The following is a 19,909-nucleotide window of genomic DNA, read 5'->3' on the forward strand; positions in this document are numbered from 1 at the left end:
CTATGCCGCTAGTTAGTAGTAGTAGTAAAGGGGTGGCCTCAGCCGTTATCTGTAGGAATATAAGTATACCTATCACTGCAGTACTCATGCCATTTTCACAGATTTTATTTACGCTATAGCTCTATAGACTATGTTCAAACTATTATTGGTTTTAAAATTATATAAAATTATATTAATATAGGTAATAAACTTAAACCTATCGACCCAGGATACAGGATACAGGAGATCAATAATAGTTTGGACATAGTCCGAGGGCTTTAAAAAATTTTAAAGCTCTTGGTTATTATTTATATTCTCATTTTTTCTTCTGAGCACATAACTATAACTTATACGGCTATAGGGTAAAAGGTTATTATAAGGTTAAAAGACTTACAGTTTGGAAGATATTAATTTATCTCGTTTTTCCTCCAAACCCACGGCTTATAGATAAAGGAGTTATTAGATTAAAGGGCTTACGGTTTGGAATATATATTTATTTCTCTCTTTCTTTCCTTTAGGTACAGTGTTTATAGGGGTATAGGGCAAAATAATAAAATTTGTGTTATTTCTTTGACCTGGGAAAATCCCATTTCTATAAAAGATTCAATTTTCATTTTTACATTATTCTTTTTTCTTTTAAATTTATGGTGGCTATATCTCAAGAATTTATAAAAAAAATTCTTATACTTTTGGCGCCTCGTTAGTTGTTTGGGGGCCTATCTTCCAAAATAAGTCGGGTTTTGCCGACTGCCCGATCTGGCCAGACCGGGCCTACACTTGGGTGAAGAAATTTCATTAATTGAATTTCACAATCCAAAATGGTATGAAAATATGTTTCTTGTAATTTAGGCAACCCTTTATATCTTCTAGTTCAGGAAAAACTAATGGTGTACATAATATCTTCTTTTATCTGTGATTTCGTGATCATGATTTGAAACTAGACTGTGAACAATTTAAAAAATTTAACAAGACGACTGGCTATTATTTAATCGTGATACGGAGTCATAGCACAGCATATTAATTATTATAACACAATTTTTACAGTTCTAATTCTACATATCACGTACAACATACCATAAAAAGCTTAATTTTAAATATTGCACATTTTCCTACATTCTACACATTGAAAATAGATTTAGGTTAAGTTATTTTCTGTGGTGGACTCATACTAACTGAACTGCACCGAACTGCACGATTTTCTATTTTGTTCATTAAAATCTGAGTCATCAGCGCTCTTACCGCCAATACCGACGCGTTCCCGTACTAAAGCGGGTGGGAGAGAAAGTGAACACCGAACAGTCCCTGGCCTGGATTTGACTTTGACATTTGATCATATGATCTATTATCCTAATTTGAATATACATATATATTTAATTATTTTAAAGACATGGGTGAACAATCAATTCCTCCAAATGAAAATGGATTTGCAGAAGAACAGCAGATTAATGGTGATGTAGAAATGAATTCGGAAGAAGAGGATAGTGACACATTTGAAGAGGATATGACTCCTGAAGGTAAAAGTTATGTTCATAATTAACTTTTTTTATAGTCGGCAGTTTACAGAATTTGAACAGTTGGATAGTCAGTTGGATGCCTTAAATTCTGCACTAGATGATATTGAACAAAAGAATGATAACATCCATGCTCAACTATTGCAATTATTACATGCCAATCGAGAGATTCGTCAGCAATTACAGGAATCAAATTTGACACCTAAACCAAACGTAAATGTACCAAAAGAGTAGATGAATAGTTGGAATATACATTCCTTATACATTTAAACATTATAGGAAGTCGTTTGTTAATAGTTCCTTTAGTGTAAATAGTGTAGGCATAATTTGTGATTTTAAATAATGTGAGAGTCATATTACAAGTGTTTTATTTTGCTATAAATGGTTTTTAATTATTGTTATTAAATTATACATCATGGAAATGAAAGAGGAACAGTAGAACTTCAATTATCCGACCGTAGTAGGGGTTATTTGATAAACAAACATCTAATTTCATGTTAATATTGCAGAATAATGTCATTTGAATGTTTTAAATGTATTAAATAGAAAATGTGTAAACTAAATAATACCATTATAAAATAAGTAACTATGTGAAGGCTGTGTCAGTAAATTGCAATATTTTTAAATATAAAAGTTTATTTAATGCAATACTTTATGACGACATAAAAGTTGTTAAATATAAATTATAATTACTCTAGAATTCTAGTAAAAATAGTTCTTCTGTAATTATAAAATATGGTTCTTAGTTTTTTATATAAATTCACTGGGCTTTCCTATTTACAACACATTTTATAAAATTATACAGTGTATGCTCCTTTGACCTGAAATTTCATTCCATTTATGCTAAAAATTGCCCTTAAGATCTGAATTAATAGCATTTTAGAGTGTGGTGTGGTTTGGGCATATAATATTTAGATAGGTACACATATTTGATGCTGCATATGTATGAGTAATATGTTTATTTTTTTTACATTTGCCAACATTTTTTTCTTTGTCTATTTTATATATTATGCATGTTTAAATTAAGCCGCATATATTTATAATATAGTACAGTAAAAAAATTTATGTGCACATACAGCACTTAGATAAGTATGTATAAATTATTGCAGTAATTCAAAATGTTTCTTAACCAAAGAATGATAGGCAAATATTGTAATGAAACTATCCATCAACATTGTCAAAAGTAGATGTTAATATTGTCTACTTAGTCTATTTACAACAGAATGAAATTCATTTTCAGATTTAATATATTCCACTTATCAAGGAAGGAAAAATGTGCTTTAAAATATTTCTCTTCTTTTTCCTACATACCATTGTTTGATAAGAAGTTGTTAAAACAAGCTAATAAAAATATTTTATTTAAACATAGTTTTATATCATTATGAAGAGGTAGCTTTTAGAATATATTCCTTAAACAATTCACCATCAAGCATTTCAACGATAGTTACATTAGGCAATTTGTTTTTTAAATGATCTAAAACAACTTGACCTCTGGTGTATGAACTATATAATTCCACGGTCGCATGATGAATACTTTGCTTAATGATGTGTTTTTTAGGATTCAGAAAACAAAAAACGAGAAAAGCATCGCAAGGTAACCAGAATTTAAAATTATTTGCATAAATTTTTTTTTCCGCTCTGGTTAAGAGTTCCATTTCTGGGGTTTTATCGGACAAAACATTGTATCTCCATTCCTAAAATAAAAATTTTTTAAATGGAAATCTGCTGGTTGTAATTTACTTACAAAAGGAATTTGTGGCAGTAAACATGGTTCCCAAGGGAGAATAAAAATAGGACATTTTAAGCATTCAAGTGTTATGTAAGCTGCCTCTGGATCGATGTAAAAATTATATTCTGCAGCTGAAGTTACATTTCCAACGGCTGAAATTAATATATTCTGCAGTCTGGCTTATAAATTATTATAATGTTATCAGAAATCATTACACATTTGACATTACATTACATTAATATGAACGATTAGATACATACCCGTCACATTACCTCCCATTATCCAGACTTCTTTAATTTTAGAATATAAGTCATCATATAATTTTAAAGCTAAAGCTAAATTTGTTAGAGGACCCACACAAATTAAATATATTTCATTGGGATTACTACTGATTATATGGTGTAATGCAATGGAAACTGGAATCTGCTCCACTAAGGATAAATCCGGATCTTTATCATGGTGTAAATCACCAAAACCGTCTTTACCATGAAATTGATCAACTGGATGTTTAGGAAGTATAAGCTGTTTATTGGCTCCTTTATAAACAGGAATCTGAAATTATATTTATTCCTTAATTTAGTAATTGTTCAATTTACAAACACAAATTTAAAAATAAAAATAAAAATTTAAAGATATGAATCATTCTCATAGAAGGCACTTTGAGCTAGGGTTGCCAGACGTTACGATTTTATTTAATATGTCCCGCTTTGTGGAGGCATAATTGAAAATACAATTTAATACAATTGTCAAATCTCGAATTTGAAGACTTTTGTCCTCAACTGCAGGTCAGAAATTAGTACATGTAATAAAAACTAGAAATGTGCCCTGAAATTTTGCATAGATATTTTGTCATTTTCTATGTTTGAAAATGTTTTTTTTTTATATAAAGAATGTTTACTTTCATATATTTTTTTTATTCTTACTATCTTATTATATTCCTTAAAAACTATGGGGTGTTTATATTTCAAATACTCAAATCTATTCTCAAAATGATTGTAGAGCAATGTCCCGCTTTGCAAAAACAAAAATCTGACAACCCTAGTTGAGTTCAGCTTTAAATCTTTTATCTACTCTAAAGAATTACCCTGATTATATGGAATTTTTAACATATTTCTGCAAAACTGTTTTATACTCACATCTGTTCTACCTACAGTTTCAAGCAATCGTACTACATTTTTCACCACATTTTCAAGAGAAGTGTTACCCATTGAACAACAAATAGCTTCTATTTTAACTTTACCATTTCTTTCGCCATATAAAAGTAGTAACAAGGCAAGATAGTCATCGGTTCCTGCATCTACGTCGATTATAATTCTTTTGCTATTATTTTTATTCATGTTTTTTCCTAAAATAAAATATACTGAATTAACTGCCAGTTATGAAATTAATAAAATCAGATGTTAAGTTTAAACAATAAAGAGATAAGGTAACTGCATCACCTTATCTTATTATTTAGGTATTTTAAAAAGGTTTAAATAAGACTAAGTATTTTAAAAAGATAGGTTTAGAAGATTAGTTTACTGTGTAACTATTTACTTTATGGAATTGGTTCAAGGTGTGTCACCGTAGTTGTGAAAATAAAAACTTAATACCTACATAATTACTTTTCTTTTTTGTATATGTAGGTATAATATATAATTGTAACAGGTACAAAAAATAATTATAAATTGAAGTGAGGAGGTTAATTCGATTTTATATAATTGCATATATTAATTTTTTTCTTATTGTTATATAGGTAAGTAATTTAAAAGCAAACTTATTAACAGCATTAAATAATATATTTTTATATTGATAACAGTTTCTATATATTTTTTCTTTTATTTTTATATTCAAACCAGGAAGGTGGGACATAGCCTGGCCTGAATCCACATGCATGCGCGATAACGGATCGTTGTAACCACGTGACCATCAACATCCAATCCATTTTGACCTTGAGATAATGTCTATTCGCTTTACTCATGCACAATTGGATGTTGAAGGTCACGTGGTTACAACACACACATATGTAGATCCAGACTCGACCATTCAGCAATGGGCGCGGGAAGAAATAAATATTTAAATTTATCAGGCGGCATATATGTAGTTACAAAACAGTAAGAGCCATTTCGTTCGGTTTTTACCAGATGTTACTAATACGTCATACTCTGGATGAGCGAAGCTCTAATTATATTAACTTGCTTACTGTTGGGTACACCATATCTAATCTAATAACTAATTTCAATTAATTTATATTTTTTTAATTTTGATTACTGAAAATATTAGAGAATATTTTTTTTATTCCGAGACGATAACAAAAAATAGTTGAAAATTAAAACATGAATAGGAAACAATAACAAGGTTACTTTAACTGATAAAATAAATATGATTGTAGCCAAAATCTTTCATCGTCTTTATTTTAGGAGCGAGTAGGAGAGAAGATCGAAATATAGAGAAATAATATAGAAATAAATTATATATATATGGACTACACAAGAAGCACGAGCTCGTACGGGAAACGGGAAAATTGACAACATTTTCATAGACCTATTATAGTATTAGTTTATGGTCTATGAAAATTTTCAATGTATTAACACATATTAGGCGTTTTCGAAAATTCACTTCGAGTGCTCCGATCACTATCTTTATCTTTGTCAGTCTTATGGTTTTAGAGAGAGAGAGAATGTGGTAATAGTAGAAATTACTTATAGTTTTTGCCGCTAGCGTCGCTAGTGTTATTTGTACACCGACATGTTTTTATTATCTATTAATTTATCTATCTAATTCAAAGTAGCCTACATTATTTATTTTAAAATTTTTATCACATCACAAAAATGTCATGATTGATTTTTAATTCAAACTACACCTAATTGGGCAAGATATCTGTTTACATGGAGTTCGTCTGCCCAGAGATTGTTTGTCTCTATTCATCTATATTCCATACTCTATTTATAGATTAAATACTTATATACGAAAACTCTATTCTGTGGTCCTCCTTGTGTATAGTCTCCATGACTTATTATAAGCTACGCCACAAAGGACAAAACCATAGACAAAGACGGAAAGACAAAGCCACAAAATCACATACTTCTATCCAAAGTAGATAGAAGTATGTGCACAAAATATATAATAGAGACAAAGCTACGCTTTTGTAAAAAAATAAGGGAAGGGGAGAAATTAAACTGGAAGGGGAAATTAGCAATATGTATTGATTATGTCGGTAAAAAAGGTCATTACTTACCGATTTAGTTTAAATACCAATATCACTGTCAAACAAACAAAATTAAAAATAATGCACAAATTTTAGTTTAATAATTTGATGGTAATAGAATTTATTGTATTTAATGCATTATTAGTCGTGTTGTTGGTGATTTTTACTCGTACGTACTATTTAATTATTTATAGTTGCAGTTTATTCTACGAAATGGAACCAGAAGATGCTAAGTATATGCGGACGTAAGTAATTTATTTATTTAATAATACTTGTCGATTACTCATTCCATTGTAGGGAGCGAAAACCAGGTTCTATAGATGTACATCCTAATATTGACGCTATAGTCTTAAATTACGAAATAGATGTACATATCCTTGGTCCTAAAGAAAACGTTATTCACGGAGAAAAAAAGGTGCTCAACCTCCAATTTGAAATTAGAATGTAATTATAATTAAATATTTTTAGAGCCTTAAAAAAATAATAGAATTGCCTATGATCAACAGTAGGACCGACTGCCATGCTCTATCAAAAGAAGTTGTTAATGTTTGTGATTTGATACATCATTCCAGACTCGCAGAAGTTGAACAAATAATATACTATTTGAAGAAAAGAAAACTACACAGTGGTGTTAAAGGTAATTCATATTATTAAAATACCTATATTCATCATTTGAAACTAAAAATAACTTGCCAATATATGTTTTTAGTCATACTTTTTTTTAGAATTTGTAATCTTAGTGAGAATTTATCAAAATAAATATTTTAAGATGGATTCATTATTTCAATAAAAAAATATATCGGATGTGAATAAAGAAGCTAATTAAATATATTAATATTAGTGTATCCCAAGGTTTCTTATCTCATTATCAATAAACCATGTTATAATACATTTAATGTATGCCCTACAGGTCCTCAATAGAAAGATAAATGTTTGATATCAATAATATCTAATTAACAAATATTCTTGCTACAAGGTCTCTTATTTTTTCACCTTGTTTCTAATATAAGATAATGATTTCACTTTATCTAAATTAATGTAATATTCTAATTAGTTGTTTTCAAGGAATTCTTATCTTTTGATCAATAAAAAATTATCATCGGTCTTTTAAAAGTATTATTTTATAAGTTAAATAGTATCGATTAATGATAATAATACTTAATATTAAAAAAGAACAAGTGTCGATAATGCATATATTAATTTGTTAATTAATAAATTAATATTCATTTTAATAAAGCATTAGTTTTTTATTTATTTCTATGCAATTTTGTATTTAAATATTTTACCCTAGTTGAATAGAGGTTGTCACTATAATTGATTAATATTTATATTTAGGTGCCCCATCCTTATTAGGTGATGGAGACAAGAATATTAACGATAAGATCCAAAATGGTGTACAGGAAGCAAATTATAATAACTTATCTGATTATATTGACTTATTGTATGAAGGTATGGCTGAAAAAATTAGAGGGGCTCATTTGATTCAATTTCTAGCAAGGGATCCAGAAAACTTGGAAGCGTTATCAAGAAATGGTAATACTAATTAAATATTTAACTAAAAATCTAAGATACTATGTTTTTTAGAAACTTTGATAAGTGCTCTGGGTCGGGTACTGAGAGAAGATTGGAAAAGGAGCATTGCATTGAGTACACACTTGGTATTTACATTTTTCTGCTTTTCCATGTATTCATGCTTCCACGAAGTAATTTTGAAATGTAAAGTAAGTTTATCTTTAGTTATATATTATGTTAAATACTTGGATTCAAATTAGTGATCAATTAGTAATGTAATAATAAATGGTATGAAGCATAATATAGTACAATAAAGAAATGTATTCATCTCCATATACACGTTCGAAAGGAAACGGATGTTTTGAGCAATATACACATTGAATATTTATTATGTAATTAACAAATTAGGCATGTGTGATGAATGTGTAAATGTAATGTAAAAGTGTCCGTGGTGAGCTATTTACTTTGGGCAAAAAAAATTGAAAGTCTTACTCAGCTGAAGGTTATTTAATTTAATGATGTTGAAATAGGATTTTCAACATATAATGAAATAATTGATGTGGAAACCATAAAGCATTCAACTAGTCAAGCATGAAATTGGGTATTAATTGACAAACAAATGTTTTAAATATCAAAAATGTTAATCATAATTATATTTTTTTTACATTTTATGACATGAATTTACGAAATTCTATATTGAATCTTATGCCTTGTTTATATTAGTTTTTAGCGGAAAACTCGTCAATTTCTACTATAAATGACGAAAGTTCTGTGACATTCTCATTAATATTTACACAATCCTTTTAATGGCTATTGAGTCTTGATCAAACAGAGTATGATTTATTTAGCAATTACCAAACAAAATTACTATAGTTAAATTTGCTTTTAAAATTTCCTCATTATTTTTTGTACAAAGTGTAGAACTAACATTATAAATTATAAAGACTTATTACTACTTTTGTTCATATTTTTTTTTTCATTGTACTTTATATGTATACAAAGTGTCCGTTAAAGATGGGCCAAACTTTACCACTAAATTCTACGACAAAAATTAATGGGGAAAAGTCATATACAATGTTGCTCATAAACGCTTAGTTTTCGAGATACAGGGTGTTGAAGTTGAAAAAATAAATACGATTTTCAGGTATATCTCGTAGATACGTTAAGGAATTTTTTTCTAATTTGATATGAGGAGTTTTAACAGGGACCTTATCATTGCTGCGATTTCATGTCAATACAAAAAACCGGTGGCGTGCAAACTATATTTTTGAGACCCTTTTCTAAAAAGTAAATGTTACACCACTGTGTAAAGCGGAAATAAATAATGTTTTTCAAATTTTCAATGATTTTTTAGCATAAAAGGTATACTTGTTGAATATCGCTGAGGCACCGTTTTTGAAAAAAAACTGTGATTAAAGTCGGCAAGGATGTGAAGTCCTGAGCAGATTATAAGTTATTAGATAATAGTAATGGAACATCTTCTGTCTAGAAAATTCTGTACAGTATGAAATGAAACACCAAAAATAATAGTTAAATTAAATTTAAAATTAAAATTTTGCTAAGTTATAATAAATTAAATCTCTAAGACCCGATACTTTGAGTCTCGGTTAAGCCTTGGTTAAGTAATCACATGATTAGACTGAACATATATTGATTTATTTTATAATAGTATATTCACAGTCTAATCGTTTGATTAGTTAATCAAGTCTTAACCAAGTCTCAAAATACCGGGTCTAAATGTCGTATAAGCATACACTACATTTGCAAAAAATACAATTTTTATATTGTATACTAATCCAGTTACCACTATATTGTTTATGCTTTGTGATTATATTTTCTATGATATTTTCCAATATTTCCGTTTTAATGTCAAATTCGACATGCATAGAAATTCATGTGATTTGTATGTCACCATAGATCTAATAGTTATTAGATCTATGTATGTCACTTATCATTTTTTTAAATTAAAAAAAAAATTCTATGCTTCATGGGTGAAAAATGTAGAAGAATATTTAGATTTAAAATTATTTTAAGGTTGGTTCTATATGTATGGACATAATTGATTACGAATTGAGACGTTATGATCGTTGGAAAGCAGATTTTGAGGGAGTGGAGGCTCCTTCTGATATACCAATTGTTCGTAAACCTTGTCCCAGTAGCGCAAGTATGACTGAGATTCCCCGAAGCCGCATTCCGGAACCTGTACGTCCAAAGTCTGGTAATTTTACTGAGACTAACATAAAAGCTGTAATGGAAGGTAGCGTCTATGATGACCTCACTACTTCTATGGAATGCATCGATGATAAAAAATTGACTGAAGAGCAAAAAGTTAAGAGATTCCGTACTTTGGTCAGGAAGCAGGAACATCTTCTTAGGGTGGCTTATTATTTGTTGCTTAATATCTCTGAGGATGAAGCAGTGGAAGAGAAAATGTCGAAGAGAAATATCGTCGGTTTATTAGTTAAAGCTCTCGATAGAGATAATGATGATTTACTTATTCTAGTCGTAACGTTCCTTAAAAAGCTTTCCATAATGCAATGCAATAAAGATGCCATGGTCAGTTTAAATGTAGTTGATAAGTTACCAAGAATGTTGGAATCTAACAGTGCTGATCTAGTCCATTTAGCCTTAAAACTATTATATAACTTATCTTTTGATACCAAAATTAGATATAAAATAATAAAGGCTGGTTTGTTACCAAAAATTATGAGTCTGTTAAGTAAGTATGCGTAGTGCGTACATTTTTACTTTCACATCCTTAAAATTTATTTTAGGTGACGATAGACACCAAGAAGTAGTATTAAAAATACTATATCACTTGAGCTACGAAGATGATATAAAACATCACTTTGTGGACTGCATAGGTTTGGTAAGTGCAACATTTCAGTTGATTAAAAAATGTTTATAGGACAATCATAGATACTAACATAGTAAATATAAGGTGTATGTTCACTGTTTAGAGTATGTTGTCTGTACATAAAAATTATTAAAACAAGTCTAAATATTCATAGTGCACTTCTATCTTTCAGATAACAGACATGTTGCTCTTAAATGTTGGTAATGAAGGTGATAAAACAATGGTAGCTCTATGTATAAATCTTGCGACAGATTCCTCTAATACCCAACATATTACCAAAAAGAATCGACTTCAGTCATTGATGATGCGCGCTTTTACCTATCAGGATGCAATGCTTATGAAAATGTTACGTAATATTTCAGACAACCATGCTTCAGCACCATCATTCATTGTAAGTAAACTAGATTATCAAGTAGAAATTGTTTTAATTTTCTTTTTAATAAGGAATTTGTTGGCGATATTGCGAAGGCAGTGGTGGAATCTAAAGATGAGGATTTCGTAAGGGAATGTATTGGAATTTTAAGTAATTTGCATCTACCAGATCTCGATTGGGCAGAAATATTTAAACATTTTGATATGATAAAATGGGTGAAAAATATTCTTAGCAGTAATAATACTGAGGCTGAATTGGTTTTACAGGTAACATCTTATTTTTTTAACAGGTACCTTCAACGGAATATAACCAATTTAAAAAAGTAGAAAACCTGGAATTTTCAGAAAATTTAATTATATTAATTGTCCATTTTCAAATTTCAAAAATGATGTATTTTTTAATTAATTTACTATAAAATATACTAATACGCTGTGTGTAAAATATGATATGATATGATATATATATATATATAATAAATCCAAAAAATTGATAGTTGATAGTTATCTGGAAATAAATGGCATTCAGGCAATTTGCTCCCATTTTGGCCATACGTTACGATAACTGCATTATGTTTAGCGTTGTCATTAAGGATGAAAATGTTTCTGATTCATTAGCCAGGGTTTATGTTCCTAAAATCAACAATGGTGTTCAATATGTGTTAATTATTCTCAAAAGTTCTTCAATTCAATTCTTCGGAAATTGTGAGTTTTGTAGATACATGTTTTAGTAAGGATAGAGCTTCCTCAAACTGTACTTGAAATATTCACAAAGTATTAGCTTGGTTGGCCTCTTCTTTAGTTACGAATTATGTATGTTGTTCAATGTGAGGAAACAGCATTTTCCTCGAATTATCATGCTATATTAATTAACAAAATCTTTTTGTAGGTTGAAAAAATCTTATTTTCAAAAGTATTATTGCACGCCCTCGAGTCAGACGTTAAATGTTACACATTTGTATGTCAGTAGTGACTGTTTTTTTATGGTTTAATAAAACAACCAGGATATATACAAGCTGTTACAAATTTATTTCTCACTACAGAGATCTCGAAAACGATAAGAGATATGAACTGGCTTAAATAGGGGCAAAGTTGCGTAATCAGGGGACCAACATTATGTCTAAAAAATCAAGGCTAACATGATTAGTTTTGGAAAGATCTGAAAAAAACCTAAATTTTGGAAGTCCGTTTTTGTTTCATTTCAGCCTTGGTTGAGGTGATATTGAAAAAAGAAAAACACTTTCTCATGGTCACTTTTTGCCCTCTATCGAATGGCATAATCAATTTTTATATGTAACTTTTCATCTTTCCAGGACCATCATCAACTTCATTCTTTTAAATACAACCCTAGAAATTTTATGACATTTTTTGCAAGCCTTCATGACCCTCAATACTCAGCCCGAACCAAAATCAGACATTTTGTCTCGAAACATTCATCTTCAGTTATTTGTTTCAAATTTATCTAAATTTTTTATTCAGATTTCTATGTGTATTAAATTATCGTAAACTGTAAGTGTCGTTAGACCCTGTGAAATCTATCTAATTATTTAAACTATTACCACCACACGTCACAATAAAATTAGAGTTTTAATCCTTTGCCAATAGGTATTTCTAGGCTTCTCGAGTGCTCAAAATTCAAACAAATTCCGATCAATTTTTTAATTTCTCGGTATTCATACAAATACATCTGACATGCTCTTTCACAGTTGCGGTGACAGGTATAATAAATTCCGATAATATTACACTGATGCTAAAACGAAAATGTTTTTAAACATTTACTGAAATTTTTTAAAGAATAATATTCAGTTGGCATTTTGGTTGTTCATATGCACTTTTAAGAATTAATTTGTCATAATAAAATTAAAATAGTAATAATGTTTTAATTTTGACGCAACAGCTTATCGAGTCATGTATGACCAAGTGATGGCAATAGCTGATAATAATAAAATGTTTTATTGTAACGCGTGGTGGTAATAGTTTAAATAACTAGATGGATTTCACGGGTCCAACGACACTTACAGTGTATGATAATTCAATAAACATAGATCTAAATAAAAAATTTAGATAAATTGGAACAAACACACTGAAGATGAATTTTTCGAGACAAAACATCTGAATCTGGTTCGGGCTGAGGCAGTACAGTATTGAGGGTCATGAAGGCTTGCAAAAAATGTAATAAAATTTCCTGGGTCGTATTTAAAAAAATGAATTTGATGATGGTCTTGGAAAGACAAAACGTTACATATAGAAATTGATTATGCCATTCGATAGAGGGAAAAAAATGTCCATGAGAAAGTGTTCTTCTTTTTTCAACCTCAACTAAGGCTCACCTCAAACCTCAAACAAGGCTGAAATGAAACAAAAACGGATTTCCAAAATTTAGGTTTTTTTTCAAAGATTTCGAAAACTAATCACTGATTTTTTAGAGGTATAATGTTGTAGTGAGAAGCGAATTTGTAACAGCCTTTATACTGGGCAATTTTTTAGTTTTTAGTATACATTGATGTTGTTGAAGCCAAAATTAAAAATAATAAATTTTTTTAAAATTTGAGGATTATTGACAAAGTTCTAATATCATTCATATATTTTGATTGAATTTAAAGAGCGACCGAAAAAAAGCCTAATTTTTCGCCCCTTTGTGAGACCTCGTAAATTTACTCCAAATGTGTGCCAAAAGATAGTCTATGATGAGACTTGAATCGTCTATAAGTTTTAGCTTGAGACTACATTTCGTTTTCGAGTTTCGGTTGATTAAAGTTGTCATTTTTACATGGATTGTTGGATCGAGGTTACACCGCTAAAAAAAAATCGCTTGTACTTCACATGTGCCATATGTATTCCGAAGTACTTTTTCGCGCTGAGCACGAATTTGCTAATAGAATTGCTTCATCACCCTTCAGTCTTCATGAAATGACTGAAAAGCTTCAGAAAAATGAAGAATTTCGAAGATAGGTTAGGAATTTGTGATTATTACACATTTTTTTTTTCATGGTTTTGTTATTAATCCCTCAATTGAGCTTGAATCTGACGTGATACAGGTCAACCAACTACTGAATTGAAATTAGAGACTTACATACTTCCTGCAAATTGGCGATATATCCTGCTCATATAACATAATAAACTAACAATCCAAGATTAATTCTTTGACTTCCAAATGACCTGTAGTCATAGAGATTAAAGAACCTTTGATTTTAAATCAATGATTTCGTCAACCTTTCTGGGAAAGGTTTCTGAAGACCTTTCCCAGAATCAGAAGTCATAGAGATTAACGAACCTTTGATTTTAAATCAGCGACTTTGAAAACCCTATAACAATCCATGTAAAAATGACAACTTTAATCAACCGTATCTTGAAAACAAAATGCAGCCTCAAGCTAAAACTTATAGACGATTCAAGTCTCATCATAGACTATCTTTTGGCACACATTTGGAGTAAATTTATGAGGTCTCACAAAGGGGCGAAAATTTGGGTCGCTCTTTCAATGTCGAAATAAAAATTTTTTTAACTGGTCCTTTTATTTTTGACTTCTAAAATATGTTTTTCAAAGTTCACATCTGCAATATTATAAATGGAGTTAATGTTTTTCGCATTATAAAATTCTCAAATAATTTCAAGAAATGTATTTCCAAAGGACCCCGCCGTAATCCTTATGTAAATTGGTTTTCGGTCAATTGATTTGAAACCAGGTGGTTTTTGTAGCTTTTGAGTGGTAGATTAAAAGTGTCAATGGGCGTCAAGCCCTAGGTTCAAAGTTGCAGCTCGCTGAAGCTACAATGCTTTAGATTTCACTACCTGCATAGTATCGTAAAAAAATACTACATTTTTGCTCAATGCCCAATAAACTATCGCCGATATATCGAGATATCTGACTGAAAGGGTTAAAAACAATATTGAGATGACCTTTCAGATTCAGTACAATCAATTTTTCACAATCATTATCGTACAATAAAAATCATAGCGGTTGCCCGATGTGTGACCCGATGTGTACTACGGAAAGGTTGCTGTAGATCGGACTTAGCACATCATGGGATTCATCGGTGTACTTGATATTATTTCGAAGCCGCTTGTAGCCTAAAAACCAAAAATGCAGGCAATACGAGCACATGTGCCTAAAGTCCAGTCACCAGATAAACATGTGCAATAACATCTTATTCCATTCATTTGTATCATTTTTCCTCGCGAACTTATCGTCATCTAGTTGTTTCTGGCTTAAAGTTTGGCAAGTCGCAGCAGCATGCATAAAATATTATGTTGCTTTTAGTGGCTCGAAACGAATACTGCGTTTTTGAAATAAAATGTTACTTTTTGCATAAAAGTATTAAGCTATCATTTAAGGAGGTTCGATACCAAAAGAAAAATGGTAAGAATGTTTTCAAAGCAATTGAAATCTGTTAATAAATATGCAAACTGACTTGTGTAAAAATATCAGATCGATTGACAACGTAGTTTTTTTGAAAAATGATTTTAAAAATTTTGCTCTTTTACACAGGCTCTTATGGGAGTTGGGAAAAAACTTTAGTCAAACGTGAATATTGCCTTTAAAAATGGTTAGGATCGGGAAAATAAAATTGTAATTAAAGAATTAAATATTACTAAACATTTTAAAACAATAAAAATATGCACTTACAATGTAATTATTGAGATAATGGAATGAATAGATAACGTTTTGACAAATTTGAACAAACATCTGATCCAATGAAAGGAAATATGGCAACACTGTACGCTGTATTTAATGCTTCTACTGATGCGTTATATTTGAATAGCTCGGTTACAAATTATTCCAGTCGAAAATATATTTGGTAATAATTAATATTAAATAAATTTTTCGTGATCTAAAGCAATATACTAGCAATTTGAAACAAAAATTAAAAGGATCTCTTTGCAAAACGAACAGTATAGATGTTATGTCATAATCTTCAATTTGACAAGTCGACGTCTCACTATCATACATTGAACTTCTTGATAGTTATCATATAGATTCTCGGTTTGCACATTTTATTTTTTTCTCATCAATCCACATTCTGTTTTACACTCATTTTATATTACTTTTCAGTCATTACTTTTCCTTTGTACTTTGGTTGTTCATTCATGTTTCCGGAATTCGCGCAAAGTTGACAATAATGACAGTTGACCCAACTTTTACCACCACGCCATGGCAATGTTGCCAGATTTCATCCATAATTTTACAAGCTCGTAATGAATAAATAGACGCTTTTATTCAAATAAAAAGTGAACTGACGTGTATTAAACACGAAAAAAATATGCAAGCTAATATGTGTTGTATAAATTTCATTCTAAGTAGCATACTTAGTTCGCTGAAATTAATTTATGTAAGGTTGGTACTGCAACAATACTCCCGTGTATAAACATAGGCATACTCTCCGCACCGCCCGCCCCGCAAGAGGTGTATCGAACGTCCTTAACACGTTGACTGCGGTACATATCTCGGGGGTATGTACTCATTATAAAAAATATGTGAATCTCAATAATCACATTTTTACTGTATCTTGTGGAAGTTGCAGAATCTGTAGTTTTTAGAAATAATGATTTTTCTATTATTTTCTTTTCAAAACTCTTTGCGAATGAAAACGTTAGTATCCTAGGATATATAGTTACAGATACATGCAAGTTTATAGCAATAATTGTGTTATTTTTAATTTTATAGGGTCAAATGTAAAAAAATTACATATCCCCAGGGATATGTACCGCACACAGAAGAAGTTTTGTTACATATCCCCGAAGATATGTATCGCAGTCACGGACAAAGTACATTGAGATTATCTCGCAGTCAACGTGTTAATATATTTGAAAAGATTAACATTTTTTTACATTATTTCACCAGAACGTACTTTTGAATCAATCAATCGATTAATCAAAAGTATTAAATGAAGTTTCTCGTACTTTTGTAAAGGTATTGATGGATAAATGTTTTTAAAAACGTAAACAATAGTTAATTGCTTAATCCTATTTCAAGATTACATATTGGTTTTATGCATAAAGTTGTTACTTTATGCATTTTATTTTGAAAATGCAGCATTCACTTCGAGCCACTAAAAGCAACATAATATTTTATGCATGCTGCTGCGACTTGCCGAACTTTAAGCCAGAAACAACTAGATGGCGATAAAATCGAGAGGAAAAATGATAAAGAGTTTGTTGACGAGCATACAAATGAACGATATAAGATGTTATTGCACATCTGTTTATCTGGTGACTGGGCTTTAAGCACATGCGCTCGTATTGCCTGCATTTTTGGTTTTTAGGCTATGAGTGACTTCGAAAAAATATAAGGTACTTCGATGAATCCCATGATGTGCTAAATCCGATCAGGTCACGCTAATGCAGACGGCAATCGCTATGATTTTTATTGTACGATAATGATTGTGAAAAATCGATTGTACTGATCGTGATCTGAAAGATCATCTCAATATCATTTTAAAACCCTTTCAGTCAGATATCTCGATATATCGGCGATAGTTTATTGGGTATTGAGCAAAAATGTAGTCTTTTTTTACTATATTATGCAGGTAGTGAAATCTAAAGCATTGTAGCTTCAGCGGGTTGCAACTTTGAACTATGAATTTTTAGGGCTTGACGTCCATTGACACTTTCAATCTACCACTCAAAAGCTACAAAAACCACCTGGTATCAAACCATTTGACCGAAAACCAATTTACATAAGGATTCCGGCGGGGTCCTTTGATAATTTTGTTGCAAAGGTATTTAACATAAAAATTTATAGAATTTACCTTGTTCGGGTTTTTCTTTTATAAATATTGGTTTTGTTTTTAATTGTAAATTAAGTCCAGATATGTATCTGGACTTAATTATTTAATCTATTAGTATTAAAATTTAGCCAACATTTCCATTTATTTTTCAAAAAGCGTATTTTTAAAAAATTGTATCAATTTTCTTGTAATTTATTTAAATGTGGGTTCATGAGGAGACAATTTTGTAGGTTGTTGTGTTACTGGGAACAGCAGCATCTGATGAAGGCTGTGCAAAGCTATTTTGTGAGACACACATACTAAATCTTTTAATAGATTTATTAAAAACCCATCAAGAGGACGATGAAATAGTCCTTCAAATAGTTTATGTATTTTTTGTAACTCTATCACACGAGACTAATATTGATTACATAGTTACCAATACAGGTAATTAAATTCTTTGTAATTAACCTTTTTCTGTTTCATGAACTTGAAATTTTAATTATGAAGTTACCTTAAAAATATATTTCAGAGGCACCAGCCTATTTAATTGACTTACTCCAAGACAATAATAAATCGATAAGGAAAATTTGCAACACATGCCTTAATATAATTGCTGACCATAGTAAGACTTGGGCAGATAGAATACGCATTGAGAAGTTCCGTCACCACAATGCGCAGTGGTTGCAAATGGTAGATTCGCAGCAATTGGGTATGGAAGAAGAAGAAGAGGAGGATGAATTACCACCTTATCTGAACACTGAATATTTAAGTACTGCTGTAGTGCCTCCTTTGTCTGGTAAATATATTTGATTGTATTCAGAATCGGTATAGTGCATTTTTAATACATTAATGGACATATTCAAATATATATGCTGGGTTTCATAGCCAACAATTTTTTATTTTTGTTTTATAGTTTTCACTGTTTTATCCATGATTTTCATTTTTCTCGAATATATGGAGTTTGATTGTCACGACTTTGCTTTTAATGATTGATTGTGTCTTGCCATGTACTTCTGTTCACCATTTTGCTTAGTACGTCACACGATATGAGTTCACTATCCCTTGAACATCGTTATCACTGAACTTCGCAAATAATTTATTTTGATTTAAATGTTAATGTGTAAAAAATGAGATTTAAGATATTATTTTATTTATGATATGTTTTTTTCTTTTAGATCTTAATGAACCCCCAGAATCAGAAATAATTGCAGATACGGATTTAGATTATAATTATTTTGATAATAATCATGATCATGAGTAAGTTACATTAACTATAAGGGTAAATTAATGTGACATTTTTTAATTTTCAGAATAATGCAAGATTTTGAAATTGAAGCCATATAATGAGTATTCTTTATATATTATATATATATATATTTATTCAAGCTTAACTTTTAGCACAATTTTAGGTTAATATACGAACCAGTATTTTGCAGCATAATCTAGTCAATTTTTCTCCTGAAAATGTAGTATTAATAAATATTTATAAAACAGCTTTAATTGTAAGATGCTCTGCACGATCTCTTGATTGTTTTTATTTTTGTTAGGCATTGAAAATGCATTTATTATTTTACCTAAGGATAAGGATATTCTGAATAAAAATATATGCGGTTCATATAAAACCTTTAGCAGAGTACTTGAGAATAGATAGATAGATAGAGAATAGATGTGTTTCTTGTTTCATCTAAAAATTGCTAAGACTAGTTATAGTCCGATAGAAATAACTCATTTAAAGGGAAAAAAAAAAGAAAATTGTTACCTGTACTTTTATAAGTGGAAATGGTAAAGGGGCTTATAATAAACGAAAAAAAATAAATGCGTGGTGGGTTGATTTGGGGTGTTGAAAAATTGTATCATTGAGAATTATGGCGAAAGTTGACGTCAAACAAAAAAGTATCCAATACAAAAGTTGTAGATCGTGTAAAAATCTACACCTTTTAAAGGGGTCACTTTTTAAGATAACCTCAAAATTTCCGAGAAAAATGCGAAAAACAAGTTTTTTCTGATTTTTCGTTTTTTTATTCCTCATTTGCGCAAAAGTAATTTAATTGTTAC

At 30.1% G+C, this 19,909-nt stretch overlaps 3 protein-coding genes across 5 annotated transcripts; 2 read left to right on the plus strand and 1 right to left on the minus strand.

Moving 5' to 3' along the window:
• The first annotated feature begins 1,280 nt into the window (after nucleotides 1–1,280).
• On the plus strand, nucleotides 1,281–1,872 carry LOC108915880 (UPF0184 protein AAEL002161). Its single transcript, XM_018722030.1, has 2 exons — nucleotides 1,281–1,493; nucleotides 1,543–1,872. The coding sequence occupies exons 1-2, from the start codon at nucleotides 1,367–1,369 to the stop codon at nucleotides 1,722–1,724; spliced, it is 309 nt and encodes a 102-aa protein (XP_018577546.1). The 5' UTR covers nucleotides 1,281–1,366; the 3' UTR covers nucleotides 1,725–1,872.
• A 947-nt stretch (nucleotides 1,873–2,819) lies between these two features.
• On the minus strand, nucleotides 2,820–6,458 carry LOC108915879 (pyrimidine-specific ribonucleoside hydrolase RihA). Of its 2 annotated transcripts, none has more exons than XM_018722029.1 (5): nucleotides 6,437–6,458; nucleotides 4,356–4,564; nucleotides 3,480–3,771; nucleotides 3,235–3,371; nucleotides 2,820–3,184 (listed from the first exon to the last, which is right to left on the minus strand). In XM_018722029.1, exons 2-5 carry the CDS (start codon nucleotides 4,554–4,556, stop codon nucleotides 2,870–2,872), a joined length of 945 nt encoding a protein of 314 aa, XP_018577545.1. In that variant the 5' UTR covers nucleotides 4,557–4,564; nucleotides 6,437–6,458; the 3' UTR covers nucleotides 2,820–2,869. The 2 variants fall into 2 exon arrangements, with proteins under 2 accessions (XP_018577545.1, XP_018577544.1); XM_018722028.2 differs by lacking the exon at nucleotides 6,437–6,458 and adding an exon at nucleotides 4,756–4,777.
• Nucleotides 6,440–19,640, plus strand: LOC108915877 (kinesin-associated protein 3). Of its 2 annotated transcripts, XM_018722026.1 has the most exons (14): nucleotides 6,440–6,517; nucleotides 6,601–6,651; nucleotides 6,704–6,821; nucleotides 6,875–7,043; nucleotides 7,742–7,939; nucleotides 7,991–8,127; nucleotides 9,953–10,637; nucleotides 10,693–10,787; nucleotides 10,948–11,166; nucleotides 11,220–11,414; nucleotides 18,103–18,298; nucleotides 18,384–18,650; nucleotides 19,030–19,111; nucleotides 19,165–19,640. In XM_018722026.1, exons 2-14 carry the CDS (start codon nucleotides 6,620–6,622, stop codon nucleotides 19,196–19,198), a joined length of 2,427 nt encoding a protein of 808 aa, XP_018577542.1. In that variant the 5' UTR covers nucleotides 6,440–6,517; nucleotides 6,601–6,619; the 3' UTR covers nucleotides 19,199–19,640. The 2 variants fall into 2 exon arrangements, with proteins under 2 accessions (XP_018577542.1, XP_018577541.1); XM_018722025.1 differs by having other exon boundaries at nucleotides 6,450–6,651.
• Nucleotides 19,641–19,909: the final 269 nt, after the last annotated feature.

The sequence above is a fragment of the Anoplophora glabripennis genome, unplaced genomic scaffold, assembly GCF_000390285.2.
Source record: "Anoplophora glabripennis isolate ALB-LARVAE unplaced genomic scaffold, Agla_2.0 scaffold1430, whole genome shotgun sequence".
In the NCBI taxonomy this organism is placed as follows: Eukaryota; Metazoa; Arthropoda; class Insecta; order Coleoptera; family Cerambycidae; genus Anoplophora; species Anoplophora glabripennis.